The 15,696-nt window shown below is 38.3% G+C and overlaps 1 protein-coding gene across 1 annotated transcript; it reads left to right on the forward strand.

Annotated features, from left to right (window-relative positions):
* The first annotated feature begins 4,606 nt into the window (after positions 1-4,606).
* LOC111340052 (uncharacterized) lies at positions 4,607-14,852 on the forward strand. The gene is given in 3 exon segments (XM_088731653.1): positions 4,607-4,719; positions 9,341-11,291; positions 12,090-14,852. Coding segments are annotated over 2 exon segments (2,229 nt in total). The 5' UTR covers positions 4,607-4,719; positions 9,341-9,362; the 3' UTR covers positions 12,390-14,852.
* The last annotated feature ends 844 nt before the right edge of the window (positions 14,853-15,696 follow it).

Genomic DNA, 15,696 nt, shown 5'->3' on the forward strand with positions numbered 1-15,696 from the left:
TAAATTGTGAATAAAGGCTGATAGTTTCTAAAGAAACTGTTTGGGGCTGTGTCGGTGGCGGTAACGAAATAATTTGAATATATCAACAAAGTTGAAATGGTAAATTGGCCACCGTTACGATTATAGAAGCTGACGTTTCGAGCGTTAGCCCTTCGTCGGAGCGAATAGAGGAATTGTGGGTTGTGTGTGTTTTTAAAGGCAGAAAATGGTGCTACGTGATTGGTGGGAACATGGCAAAGAGAAAAACACGAATAAATTACTGGAATGAAAAGCGTTCGTTGATACCTGTGGGATTTAGACTGCCGGTTTGAAAGATGAGCTTTTGTTCAAGAGTTTTACGGCTTTCCGTGCTACCCAAGTGTAAGGAAAGATCGCAGATTGCCATATGTTGCTTAGAATGATTAGGTAAATTAAAATGTCTAGCGACTGATATAAATTGTAGGCGAGTGACAAAAATAATTGTGGCGCAAGGGGGCCTGGCCTGGCAAGCCGTGTGACTTTGTGAGGTTTGCAAAGGTATTAAGTTCTGAAGTGTTCCGCTTCGATCGTTTCTACTCCTGGACATGAACAATGCGGAGAAAATAAAACAAAACCAATTTTACGATGTGAAAGGATCACTGACATTTTATTACCTTATAGCAGTCCTTTAGAATATATGGTCACACAATCAGTCTTAAGCAACATTTATTTAATGAAATAAAAATCACCGTTTTCATCTTATCGATAAAAAAAAGGACTTACCCCAGCAGGAAAATCAATGCACAGATTAGAAATAGATAAGACCTATCGATTAACTGAAATTAACTTATATACTTAAGTTAGCTTTGCACTACTAGTGCCCCAAATCAATGCAGTCTGGGAATCTTCAGGCTTAAAAAAACAGGACAGACCTACATGCAAACTTTAACAAGCGAAATGAGAACCAGTCTTATTGAGGATAACCGATTCTTTACTTATTATTGTGATATATATTAAACAACAAACATATGAAATACATATATATGAACTGCGGTTATGAAACGTATATGTGCACGATCCTTCGCAGTAAAGCACTATTTAAGCAATAGTGAAAATCAGACCTGAAAAAAATTCAGGCCTGTACGGGATTCGAACCACTGACCTCTGCGATACTAGTGCAGCGCTCTACCAATTGAGCTAACAAGCCAACTGGGAGCAGGCCATCAAATTAATTCGACATAAAACCGTGCTTTACTGCGAAGTGCTTTACTGCGAAGGATCGTGCACATATACGTTTCATAACCGCAGTTCATATATATGTATTTCATATGTTTGTTGTTGTTTGATTTATCATCTACGGGTTTATGTCGAATTAATTTGATGGCCTGCTCCCAGTTGGCTTGTTAGCTCAATTGGTAGAGCGCTGCACTAGTATCGCAGAGGTCTTATTGAGGATAACCGATTCTGTACTTATTATTGTGATATATATTGTTCACTAGGCAAAAACTAACGACTTGTTCCACACTTTTTAAAGTCCGAGAGGGTGACTTAAAGTTACTCAAACGAACTTAGGTGGCTTTAAATGCCCATCGCTCTTTATAAATGAGTAAAAGTAAAAAATCCATTAATAGTAATAAAACACTGTTAAAAGGACACAAGCCTTAAAAGTAAAAGTGTCCCTCACCCGTTTTGCAGTCAGCCCAAATTCTTTCTTCGCTATCTTTCTCTACTTTCAGCTTTTTATGAGTCAGATGCAACACAACATTATTTTTGACTTTCTTAAACTTTGGCTCATGTTCAGTTTTCCAGCATTTTAGCCATGTATCTGGCCCAACAGTACAAAACGCACATTTGGAGTTATCCTCGACATATTTGCCAGCATTTCGATAGGCTTCCTGTATTCCTTCGTTAACGTAGTTCTCCTCTAAGCTTGGTGCACCGCACTGGTCGGGTACATAACCTGGTATCCAAGCTTTGGAACGGGACGAACAGTTACCCATTCGCAATATCGTCGAAGGTCAGATCAGAATCTGTTGGACTAACAGGTTAAAATATTGAATTGGCTTTTTTTTAATGGTAGAGTCAGTACAACGTAAATGCAGTGTAGCCACTGTTCTCTCACAAGTCTAATTGTCAAACTTTTTATTTGGCTTTACAGAAAGGATTTCTGATTGCGTTTCGTTTACTACTTTTTTTTCTTTAAGCAAAGATAAAATCATAAAAAAAAATTCGACTTAATTCCCACTTGCTTTAAGAGAGAACCCCAGACGGATTGACGTCGATCGCCGCAAACGCTCGCTGGATGGGAAACTACAAGGGCAAATGTTTCATGAACATCACCACATTATTCTCGGCAAAACACAACTCCATAGGTCTGTTTAAGTGCAAAGAGAAAGTCGTCATTTGCCAGAAAATCTTTTTCTTTGAAATACATTTGCCATACTTACAGAGACAGAACTCACCTTAATAGAAGTGAAGCTATTCAGGCTCTCTGAACACCTGAAAGATTTTGATTGTGCAGTTTGATGTAGGGGTATCTATGATACGCTCCCTCTTTGACTCTCAAGGACATCTGATGTTTCAAGGCTTGAAGTGCAAGTTTAAATTTGAGAGTTTTGACGATCAAGAGTGATTGACATCTGTCCATCACTAACCATAAATGGGTCACTGCTTTCTTACTACACCTGCTGCGTAATGTGTTTTGACCTTGACTAAATGAATAACAAGATAGTTTGTGCCCAAAACATTAAGATGTTTGCCTCATTAGAAGCGGACGTAAATTCCACAATAACTGGACTCGCTTGACAAAACTGAATATTGAATAGATTGAATAGTGTCCAAAGTTGTTTTTATTCCTTGTTTAGATGTTGTAATGATGTAATCACTAAATGTCTTCTGTTCCTGGTTTTTGGAAAACCTTTTTAGACAAAAAAAAACAACATTTTTTAAAAGAGACATATCAGAAAAGTTTTCATGATGAATATAAGAAAAAGAGGCCTTTAAAGCAAATAAAACCAATTTATGGACTTACTGCTTTCAAGAGTGAGTCACAAGTTTTTGTTTTGTAAATTTACTTACTATCAATGGGGTCAAAAGATAATTTAAATCAAAACTAGCCGCAAGCAAAACTTACTACCAAAGAATGAAACTCACTATAACTGAACAAACTAAAAAGAATTGGGGCTGATAGTTTCTAAAGAAACTGTTTGGGGCTGCGTCGGTGGGGGTAACGAAATAATTTGGATATATCAACAAAGTTGAAATGGTAAATTGGCCACCGTAACGATTACAAAAGCTGACGTTTCGAGCGTTAGCCCTTCGTCGGAGAATTGGGACTTTCTTCACTAGAATACTCAGAACCGTCATGAATAGCTGGCGCCCATTACGTATTAAGATAAGAGCATCACCGCTGACCAAAATAAGTAAATCAGTAATTAAATTAAAAGCATTAAACTGAGAATCCTCACAAAAAGCACGAAAATTTTTTAGTTCTGACACGAAATGAGTAGTGCTAAAATTCTGGCTTTGAAAAGAATCGTTCTATTATTCTATTTTTTATTTCTATGGACCATGCAATATGACTCAGCGGATGAACATTCCACTAGAAATGGACCACTCGAATACAATAAGCTTGACGACAAGAGGTTATAAACTTTTGAATTAAACGTTAACATTTTTTTGATGGTCTATGCTATTTGAAAAGAACCCAACACAAATAAATTCATCTCTCGCGAGGGAATGTGGGAGCTTCGAGACTGAACCTAGAGCGTGCATCAAGCAGTACGATATCGCTGTAACAAAGTAGCTAAAAAATTGGCAACAAGGTACTTGGCAACCAGCAATGTGTAACTAATCCTTTGTTTTCTTCCGAGGACAGATGTAAATTCCAAGCAAGTCAACCCCGTTCCCAAGGTCGCTAAGATCACGTATTAACAGTTACAGAACAACCTGTTATTAACCTTTAAGTCCCAAAGGTGATCAACATATAAGTTCTCCCTATTATAACATTATTCAGTGAAGAGATAATGTGAATACTCAAACTAATCAGGTACAAGTTATCTTAATTTAACTCCAAATTCTGGTAACTAATGGACAAAGAAATTTGTAGCAGCTCGAGGGGAGATTAACAATCAGATCTTGGGAATTATAGGGTTGCAAGTCGCTAAGAACACGTAAACAGTTACAAAACAACCCGTAATTGTTCTTTCTTTGTCACGACTAATTAGTTCTTCCCTGTTTTCATTTGTCATTTTATTTTTGATATCACTGCGAAATCTGCTCTTTGCAACAACCAACGAAACTGGATAACCTCTAAGAACACTATACACACTACAGTGCTGCAATACGACATACAACTATTCTGGTACGTTGAATTAATAGACAAGTTTTGAGAATAGGGACCATTAAAACTCTTCAAAAACTACTTTATTCCCGATCTTTATCAATAAATTTAATTTTCCAACGAAACCAGTAACATTGGTCCGCTTATCATTTTAATACCGTCGATGTTCCTGATATGATGGTACTATCTAAATCGCATGTGAAACCAGAAGCATATCATGATTAGTCAACTATAACTTCAAATAAAAAACCAAAATTCAAACCATTCTTTTAATTCCAGCACGCACATACAAGTGTTTGCTTCAGCGCACTTTCATACACGGAAAAATTAGCCAATGTTGACAAATTTTACCTTTTTGCAGCTATATAAAGGAGCGTTCTTAGTTCAATTAATTGACTCAACCTTAAAAACACCTAAAGGTAAGTAAATTTCATTAGCTTTCAATCTTACTGTATCATCTTTCTTTCTTTTTTTCAATTACCATTGCATTTGGTTCTCTTTGGAATTTCGCAACATTTATAAGTATGCCCAAGTTTATTCACTTTTGACTTGGTAGTGAAGTTGAGCAGGAAAAACTTCGAGACGTACGTCTTCTCTACAAAATTCTTTAACCACGATGATTTTCTAAGTTTTTTCACTTTAATCACAATGTTTTATGGTTGAATTAAACTGAAAGGAAAATTTCTTCGTCTAAGCATTCTAATGTAGGCTTGCAATTACCTTGAAACTCACTTGAGCTTTCACTGCTTAACATTTACGCTGCACTTTTCATTTTAAAGAGTAATAACGTCATGCAGCTTTGGATCTGAAACGAATCGTTTGTCTAGTTTTTTGAATAACATTGGTCAGTCATCTACGAGTTTCTATGTGTGGATCAATACAATTTGCAGAAATAGTAACGGTATTGAATGGGAAAATTGTGTGAAGGTTGCTTGTGATTTTATGATGTTCTGACATCCTCAACTACATGTCACATTTTATGTTTCCACGAAATGTTTCCTCTGTTTTTACTTATCTCTTTTACATCACCGTGAATTTCTCTTCTAGCTAGGCCGCTGTGGTCAACCGGCATTCGAAGTTTTCCCACCGGGGTCATTTAACTTTGATTGTGGTAAATAACTTGGATTTTAAACCACGTAGTGAGAAATAATGTACGAGTCCTGGAACTTATTTTTACTAGCCTTACGGAGAGAGGAGTTCTCGGCAAGATAAGAATGGTGCTTTCACAAAACTCGTCGCTTCTTATCCAATTTTGTTTCAGTTTACAACAAACCAACAAAATAATAATAACTATTAGCCCAGTGGGTATAGCACTGCGCTGGTATCATAGAGGTCATGGGTTCGACTCCCGTACAGGCCTGAATTTTTTTCAGGCTTGATTTTCACTACCACTTAAGTACTGTTCATTACTGCTCAGAACGCTCTTTTATTTTTTTGTCAGTTCGCGAGCGGGCAGTATTTTACAAATCCTGCGGACTGATTGGTTCCGAGAGCGGGCAGTATATTCTCCAATCCGACCCGCTCACAGAGGAAGGTATCCTATGCGTTGCGTCGCCTAGTACATCCTTAGCTTCGTTGCAAAATTTCATAAATACATTTTGTTTTACCGGCTAGTCAGCTTTGTAAGCAGAGATTTCGGTCTCTCCCCTTCCTCTGTCTCAAATAAGAAAAAAACTGATTTAGTGCCAAACGTGTTTTTTTTTAAATAGATTGAGATGCGGCCTATAAAAACGTTTGTAATTCGATAATCCTGCTCAAAAAGTGACTAAGAAAGGTATTTGCAATTTAGTTTTATCAATCCAACTTCCGTTCGTTCAATATCAGAATTCTTCAAAACAATTTTTTCGTCGTAAGACATTGAATGAAGAAGGTTTGAGTTCTACTATATACTGATAAACTTTCGCTAATTCTTCGCAAGCTCCAGAAATTTGGATATTTCCACCAGACATTTCACAACAGAAACCGAAGCAATTCGATGAATAAAAGTCGCATTACATCCCCTTGTGTCTAGCTAGAAAAAGCGTATCATTCGACTTCAATTTTTCGGTGGAAGAAAGATTTCACAGACGCCATTGCAGTAAGCAAACAAGCAAACTCTCACAACCTCAACACATACATTTGAATTTATTTCCAATTTGACTTTCCGTGACATTAAAAAACTGAACAGAGGTAATTCTTCGTAGATTAATCATCGTTGGAAGAGAACAAATTTTTTCCGTGAGATAAGTGAAGATGAAAAAGTCACAGTGATAGTCATTTACCTCGAATTCACTCGCTAAAACAAGGACCTTGTCTTTTTCAACTGCAGTGTCAGCGGGTTTAATTTTTTTCTTACGCGCTTTCTAATTGCCAGGTGTCAGATCGTGACAGGTGCTTATAAGAAAATGTTTCAATATTTGCTTGGTAGCCTTTTAATTCACCATTTATCAATACGCAGATAAAACTGTTTCAGTGAAGCCTCTCTTTTTAAATTGCATTACCTCTGTTTTCTCTTTCATCTACTCGCTCAAAAATTGTTCCGTTTGTGAAGGATCGTGCTATGAGTTACAGCCCTAAGTTATTCGGGTTCTTTTCACAAGGATCCCGTTAAGTTTAAGAAAAAAATTAAAAAAAATATCATTCACCATCCTAGGTCGGTCCGTATTAGGAAAAACTATGCCCTCTGTCTTGAGTACCGCCCTCGGCTTACGGCCGCGGGGGGTATCCAAGACCTTGGGCACAGTTTCTCCCAATTACGGACCTCCCAGCTGATATTTCAAAAGATATTTCAATCGTTTGATCCTTCTCATAGTCAGTTTTATAATTCTCAGGAGGTATATCAAGCGGTTTTTCTTCAGGAGCCACCTAAATGTTAACAATTTTATTTATTTGTTTATTTCAACTTCACCACATAACAACAATCAAAATGAATAAGTAAAAGAAAAAATGAAAATCAATGAAAAAAAAAAAAAATATGGCAGCTACACCGCAACAGCTAAGCCAACTACAGGGGGCTCCGAATATGAAAGAAAATAAAAAGAGAAAAGAGGAGAACAGAAACTATTAATCAACATGCAGCAAGTAATCTCAGAATTTAGTGGACGGACAGTATTACATTTTAGACAGACTTAAAGGTTCTGCGATTATTCGGATCGTAAGATATAAGTAAAATGGCCAAATAGTAGTTAAATATTACGATCTTTACTGAGTTCAGACTTTGGGTTTCAATGTTAATAATACTGGCTAAAGTGTTCCAAATCCGACAAGTTTTGGTGAAAAAAAGACCTTTGACAAGTTGTAGTTTTGCATTTTTCAATATGTAGTTCAGGTGACACCCTTGTGTTCTACCGTGTTCTTTGCATGACATACACGGCATTCGATATGTTTAAGGTGGCCGAAGGCGGTTTGCACGCACTGAGCTATAACTCGGGAGGAGGCATGCGCATAAATGGAAAACGTAACTCGGAACCGATGCAGCGACAATCTTAGTTATGCTCCTATTGAAGTTCTATGTAGGCTCATGATTGTTCATCCTAAAATGGCTTAGTAAACTCGAGAGATGAGTAAACATACTTCTGTAGTTCAAACATGATGAGATATTCCAAATCGTATGCTATATCTGAAATGAAACTGCATAATTAGACTCCCTACACATATAAAAATCAATGGTCCACCATGAAGGCTGATCTCAATAACTACCGCGTAATATTGCATTCGATAGGTTGTAATAAATATAGGACTGCTAACGGTTGACTACTCGAAGGTGTCTCGGGTCGTTTATGTTCACTCCTGTTGCCATGATCTGTTCCAGTTCGAACCGACATCTTGCCCAATATCTCTATCTAGTGTAAAGTAGTTCTGTATTGCCTCACCCTTTAAGTTAGAAAAGAGAGTAACTTCTGAATTGAAGGAACTGTAAGTTGTGCTGTATCGAGTTAAACAGCTAGTAAATCTGAACTTAAAGATCAATTTGGTCCCACATAAAGCACTGGCGACGTTTCAGAAGAAGCCATCATCCCACTAATTACAACTTTGTACGCGATACATACTAATCAGTGTAAGTCTTTAGGTCTCTCAGGTCTGATTTTCACTATTGCTCAAATAGTGCTTTACTGCGAAGGATCGTTCTCATATACGTCTCATAACCGCAGTTCACACATATGTTTCATACGTTTGTTGTTGTTTGATTTATCATCTACGGGTTTATATCGAATTAATTTGATGGCCTGCTCCCAGTTGGCTTGTTAGCTCAATTGGTAGAGCGCTGCACTAGTATCGCAGAGGTCAGTGGTTCGAGTCCCGTACAGGCCTGAAATTTTTTTCAGGTCTGATTTTCACTATTGCTCAAATAGTGCTTTACTGCGAAGGATCGTTCTCATATACGTCTCATAACCGCAGTTCACACATATGTTTCATATGTTTGTTGTTGTTAGTGTAAGTCTTTGTTGTTTTTGTTTTTGTGTCAGTTTTCCACAATTTTTTTTGTCTGTTTATTTGACGAGCTTCTTCTGTTTTAAGTAGTCTTTAGTGGTTGAGGTGCTGTAACTGGTTTTGACAGGACTAGGGTGACGGCGGCAGTTAGGTCGTGAGAGTGCTTTAACTATTCATCTTCATCAATTTCCCAACGTCCAATACTGGTTTGACGTAATCTTCCTCTGCCCACAAACCAAAATGTAAAGGTAGACAGGAATTCGCTTACAGAATCACCCGTTACTTTTGCCAAAGCGCAAACTTGCTTTCCCTGTAGATACACTTGTCTTGAGTTTTATCTGGAGATTTCAAGCTTCAGCCTTTGGGTGGTATTCATCTCCCAGAGACCCTTAAAAAATCACAGTCGGTTAGAATGTCCATGTGTGCGATAAAGATCTTGATCATTGTCATGTTTGTTTTTGTTTTTTTCTGTAATTTTTACATCTGGTGATTGCACACCTATTTGTCGCTCCCTCATGCTCAATAATAAGTAAAAAAAAAAAAAAAAAAAAAAATGTGTGATAAGAATTAAGCCTTGTTTGTAAGCGCATTATATTAAAGAAATTATGTTTTCCATTTATTTGCACGTAGGACTCTATTGAAAGGGCTTAACATGGCTAAAAGACAAGGAAAAAAAGAAATTGCGGTGCGCGAGGAAGAAGAAAAGCATACAGAACAGATGAAAATGGAATTAGAGGATGAAATATCTAAACTCCCTCCAGACAATCCCTCAAAATGCGAAGGTCTCATCCGAAGGTTGTACCAAAAAATTGACGATCTTAAAAAGCAAGACGTCAAAAGTGATCTCCTGAATCAGCTACGATCTGTCTCATGCTATGGATTAGATAAGGAGCTCAAAGACATGATGGAGAAAAATGGTTTGGAGTTCGAAGGACTTGAACTCGTGGTACACTACCTAACAAACAAGACAGAACTTGCAAAATACTTCCATGTCAATCCTCAAGAAGTTGTCGACAAAAATGGCCTGAGTGTCATTAAAAGACGACTGGGACCAAGTCTGGAAGTGCTTGGTGGCTTGAGCTCCAAAGGAATTGATGTTGAACAAGACTGGGTCAAGGGGTTGGTTAAAAGGGCTCCATCTCTTCAAGAGCTCAGTCGTATCTCCGCCAAAGACCTTGATGAACTTAAAGCCAATCCTGGTGAAAAGAACGAGGTTAACCGCTTGTTGAAAGCTGAATTCAAAGACACCGATTCTTCTGAAGCTGAAAAAGCTGGCACAGAGAAGAAAGCTATAGATGAAGAAAAGCTAGAAAAGGCTAAGGAGCTAATGAAAGAGGCAAGTGAAAAGGCAAAAGAGGAGTCAGAAGAAGCAAAAAAAGCAGTAAATGAGAAGATGGCTGAAATTGGAAAACTCCTTCAGCTGCCAGCTGATTGGAACAAACAGGAGACTGGGAAAGGCCCTAAAGAACTGTTGGGTCAATTGAATGATATAATTGAACAATTCGACCTTGCCTTAGAAGTTAGCGAGAGTTACAAAAGCGATCTTGAAATAGTTCAGAAAGCCAGTGGAGGCCGAGCACTCTGTGGAATCTATCACTCAGAGTACGACCCGCCAAAAACGGCTGAGTGACCTCTCATCCTCGTGCCCACAGAGGTAACACTTGGTAGTCCAAATAACTCTCAGCAGATCAATTACCTGAAGTTCTCAGAGAGCATGGCTGCCTCAAGATACACTCAAGCCGTAAAATCGTCAAGCACTAATATTGGGTTTAGTGTCGGTGGTTTCCTGGAACTTTTCGTTGGAGAAGCTCACGGTAGCTACGCCTCTAGCTCCGAAAGTCAAACGGCAAGCACAGTAAAGACAAAAACCAGTAGTGTCTCTGTTCTGCAATATGTTTGGATTGCAACCAAGACGTTCAAAATAGAGCAAGAGCAGATGAGGCTGTCCATGAGTGCAAGGAAGATGGCAAGGTCCATTATGGACGCTACTGAAGATAAGAGAGCTGAAGCAGCTCGTCGATTCATGAATCGCTACGGAAGTCACTTTCCAGCCGGTCTGCACTCACTTGGCGGTGTCCTTTTTCGAATTGTAGACGCAGAGAGCAGTGCGGAAATAGAAACGTCTGTCTTCACAGAGAAAGCAGCGGAACAGCTTCAAGGGCAAATATCGGTTGGCTTCCTTGGAGCAGCATTTGGAATCGGAGCCAGCATACGCGGTGGATATAGAAAAGCTAGTGGTGAGGTACACGCGGAGGAGAAGAAGGCTGAAGCTGCTTCTTATAGGTTCTCCTTCCAGGCCATGGGTCCAGCAGCCACAAACCCTACCACGTTCACTAAGTTGCTGGCAAACAACTCTACCTGGGCTTTAATTGATCGTGGTAGTTCTCAGGCTTACATACCAGTTTGGGAACTGTTAACAGACCTTGGTGACCCTGCCTTCGCAGCTGCAGCCAGAGTCCTAGAAAAAACTTGGACAAACGACGAGCTGAAAAAAAGTAAGAAGATTGCTCGCGCTGAACACAAAATATTCGATCTCATCAGGGGAGACCTAGGAGTGATGACAGATGGTTACATAAACAAGGTTTGTTTGTTTTACTTTTTTTAAATCTTTTTCGCAACCATCCAAAATCTGGCTCGTATAAGTTCTACAGCCTTCTGTGAGACACCAAGTGACTTCTTTCATGAAGTCGTTTTTCAATTTCCTTCGAGGGAAATTGAAAAAAGTATCGGTATTATTTAAAGAATATTTTGAAAGAGAATTGAGCTAGGTTTGTCTATAACAGCATTGTTGTGGTTATTGGGGCTGATTGTTTAAAATAAAACATACAAACGTTTTGCATGCCATTTTTAACAGTCAAATCTGATTTTTTTAAGAAATATGCACCCGAACACCAGAAAAGTAAAGTGAGCGAGTGAGTGATTTTTCTGAGAATGGGATAAAAAATCTTGTGTTTTATAAGTGCTCCTTTCTTTCAAATTGTGAAATAATAAATAGTTCTCTGCTTATACTTTTTTGGTTGGCTAAATGATTAAACAAAAGTTATGCAAGTAAGATGTTTAGTCTGATGACCTTTAATGAATGAGACCCGAAGCAAAAATGTAGGTAACAAAAGTGAAGGAATACATGTAGAGAGATTCCTTCATCGGAAATAGCAAGAGTAGGATCAACAAAGTTGAAAATCTATAACTTTGTCTCATGAAAATCAACTCATTGATCCTTCTCTAAAGTATTTTTGGGTAAAATTTGGTGCTACCTTAAATCATAGTTAACTCTGCTTAAATGTAATGATCACGATGATCTCAAGTTATTCATGGTCTCTATATCCATACATGTCTTCCAAACCCGAAAAAGTGATCATGAGACTTTTTCATTATGCAGAAACCAGATCCAAAGGGTTACGGACACAGGCCAAAAAATGCTGCTCAACTGACACTTGACTTCCCAACAATCAACTTGTCGCGTGCAGATGCCTACACCAAAGCTGTAGACATCATTATGGAAGATCCAAGGTACCGTATTTGCGAAATTGCTTGGTGTGTTGGAGATTTGTACACATTATGTTGTTGGCAGGCCACGGAAAAGGCAGCAATGACCTACAAACAACTCAGTGGAGAACATGTCCTGATCTACAGTAAAATGATATTCCGGTGGAAAGATGGAGTTCCAACTGTGGATTAAAAGGTGTTCTTATAAAATTGAAGGTTAGAGTAATCAGGCAGGTTGATTGGTCGTAGTACTCTAATCCTGAGTAAATACGTGTAACGTAAGTCCACCCCTTTTTGATCCTTCATCAAAATGGCGGCTAAAGTAGAAATCTATTTTATGGAAAATTAACCCCATAGCCAGTACTGCAGAAAGTGTTCAACATTTGGATGGCAAACAACCAGAGACAGCCTGAGACTTTTGAATGCCCCCTCCCCCCCTAAAAAGAGATTGCTTGGGGTAATTTTCTGAATTTTAATTCCTTTTTCAAGGCTGCAATAACACTTGACTAAACTAAACTTTGTAAGATTTCAAAACAAGGTTATGAAATGATAGCCACCCATTGTAAGATTGGTTTAAATTTTCTGCAAAGTTTTAATTATTTTGAGGCTTCACTTTCGACTGCTTTTTCGGATAAGGGTCCGTTGATATAAAACTGATAAAACTCTGTGGGATTACCAAATAGATTAAGAGGTATATGGAGTGAAAGTGGTATGATGCAAAGTTTGATAATTTGAGATTTTACTTTCGAACGCCATTTTAGATAAAGATCTGTTTTTGTAACAGCAGATTAGTTCTAAGATATCTCTTGCAATGCGTGGGCTGTATTGACTCCAAAGGATAGCAAACTGTGCCAAGTACTTCTTCTGAAAACATATACAATGCAATATATCCTAGTTAACTAATGTTTAGAAAATCAAGTTTTTCTGTTGTATTGTCAAAGAAGCCAATGAATAAGTTTTGCAGTTTTTAGCCAGACTGTTAGTAAGTATGTGGGGCTGTACTTTTCCTAGTCATTATGTTTACTTCGGGGGTTAAACCAGAATGATGAAAAGCTTATTTAATTTGTTTTTATACCCACAAGCTATGGAGTTTGATGTAATCCCCTTCTCATGTCCCCCACCCTTTTACTTTGGAATTTTCAAATTAATATTTTTATCATTATTAACACAGAATTATCTTGAGTGGATGTTGACGTGCTATTGGCTTGGAGTGAAGTTATGATTCGAACACAATTTTTGCGTTCTCTTTCTTAATTCTTTGGATCCACTATTTAGCTAGGTGTGATGTGTGATGTGTGTGTAATTCAAGGACGGGTCTGCATTTTATAACCTCTGTTGTTTCCTAGAAATTACAAATAGAAAAATTTGGAGTGCATTGAAGGCCTTTTATCAACGAGAAGCAACAGACATTTGTTTGGAGTTATTTGTCTGTTAGAATGCTAAAGCTTTTCAAGTTCTTCAATAAACCAGTAGTTAGATGAAGGACGCAATAGGTGTCTGTGCTAATGACTAGTTTCGTGTAGAATTGTGAAATTTCAGAGAAGGTAAATGTGTTTACTGCCAAGTGTATCTATACAATACTTAAGTAATATCAAAAAATACGTTTGCTTGATTGGTTCAGTATTTCTTAGTTTTTATCCATTTTGACAAGAACGGTTTTCCTTCATTGAAAATTAGTAGAGGTGAATCAAGTGTGTATTTGATAACTGTATTTTACTCTTGTTATTTTTCATTCAAAATTTGAGTGTGCTGAGAGTCAGATCCTAATGAGTGTTAAGTCAGAATTTGTTTTGGGAAGATCACTTTCATTCAGTGAACCGGGTTTACTACTCGTAGGTGGTACTGAAATAGATGAATACCTGTATGGTACTGACATTTGTAAAAAAAGGGAAGAAATTTGGATTACAGCAAAGTTTCACCAGTTGCTCGTTCCCTTTCCCAGGCAACACCTTTTTGAAAGGGCTCCTGTCCATTGTTTTAGTTATGCTTTGTAACTAATGCCACATATAGAAAGTTTGAACTAGGTGAACGCCAATGGGAGGGTCTCAATGGGGGGGCGGGGGTGGGGTCACGTTGACGATTGAAAATAAGCTCTTTTGACGGTTGACAGTTAAATTTTAGGTCATTTAACGATTGACAGTTTATGTTTTTGCAATGTCGGTTATAAAACGAATTAAACGCCCGAATTTAGCGCGAAGAACTGTTAATTTATTACACCTTTTTTTTAATAAATGACCAACGTTTTACGACACCGGAAGTGTTTCCACACCGGAAGTCAGTTCTGTTGCTAACCAGTTTTATTCGCGACTAGAAGTTAAAGAACTTTCATCAATATATTTTTGTGATATATCAAAACTTTTATAAACAACAGAACTTGACCCCAATTAAGGCAATCGTTTAGTTCTTAATTAAGGATATCTGAGACATTTAATTTGACGACTAATATTGGCTTGCTTATTTGACGGTTGTCGGTAAAAATATTGCGTTTTCACGGTTGACGGTTAATATTTTGGCCATTTGACGATTAACTCCATTGAGACCCTCCTATAGCGAACACTGAGGGTTGTCAGTTTTCAACTCTGCCCTAATTTCCTCTCTATAAAATGTAACCAAGAACTTAACGGGAAATAAACTGACTCGGTATGTTCAAGTTTTATGCTTTTATGGTCGTTTTATCCAATAGTATTACAGGAAAGTTTATTTACCCCCTCAAATAACAAACAAGAATAATATGTTCTTATTGACTGCGTGGGAAGGCCAAAGGGGAAAATATTTGGCTCCCGTGCGTCATGAACGAGAGCCAAGTATTTTCCCGTCCAGCCCGACCTAACTCAGTCAATTGGCATTTTATCATACGACCCCGGACAAGGTTTTGAAAAATTCCATAAAGTTGTTTTCTTTTAACTTAAATAGGACGCGATAGACAGGCGCGCGCGGGATAACCACTGAAAACGACTCTACCATAAAAACTTTTCCTTTATTTTTTCGAGTCAGAATCAGAAAGTTTCGGCAAACCGTAGAGTTTCGGTGGCTGTGGTACCGAGCACCTCAGTCGATAGTACAGTTGGGTGTCAAAGGCGTTCGTTTTCATGTTACCCCCGGGTTCAAACCATTTACTGCATTACGTTCACTTGGACGACAGAGCGAAAGACTTGCGAATGACTACATCACCTACGCAAGCACTGTCAGGCGAATACGACAACAACTCTGGTTCAATCACCGCTGTAAAGATCACGGCCTTGTTCCGGCCGAGCTCAAACTTAAGCCCCCGTTGAACACACAGGAGGCCATCCAGATCGTCAAAGCCACCTGCAGACGAGTGGTCAAAGCGCGGATAAATGATTGCCACAGAAGACTCAAACACCACAGAAACAAATTACGACAACTACACGACCAACTGAAACAACTGACCTACTTGACACCGTTACGACAATTGCCGACAAACGAGCCAACAAGACGACTGAACGCGCCCGCACTGGACATCAACAAAAATTGACACG

The sequence above is a fragment of the Stylophora pistillata genome, chromosome 8, assembly GCF_964205215.1.
Source record: "Stylophora pistillata chromosome 8, jaStyPist1.2, whole genome shotgun sequence".
In the NCBI taxonomy this organism is placed as follows: domain Eukaryota; kingdom Metazoa; phylum Cnidaria; class Anthozoa; order Scleractinia; family Pocilloporidae; genus Stylophora; species Stylophora pistillata.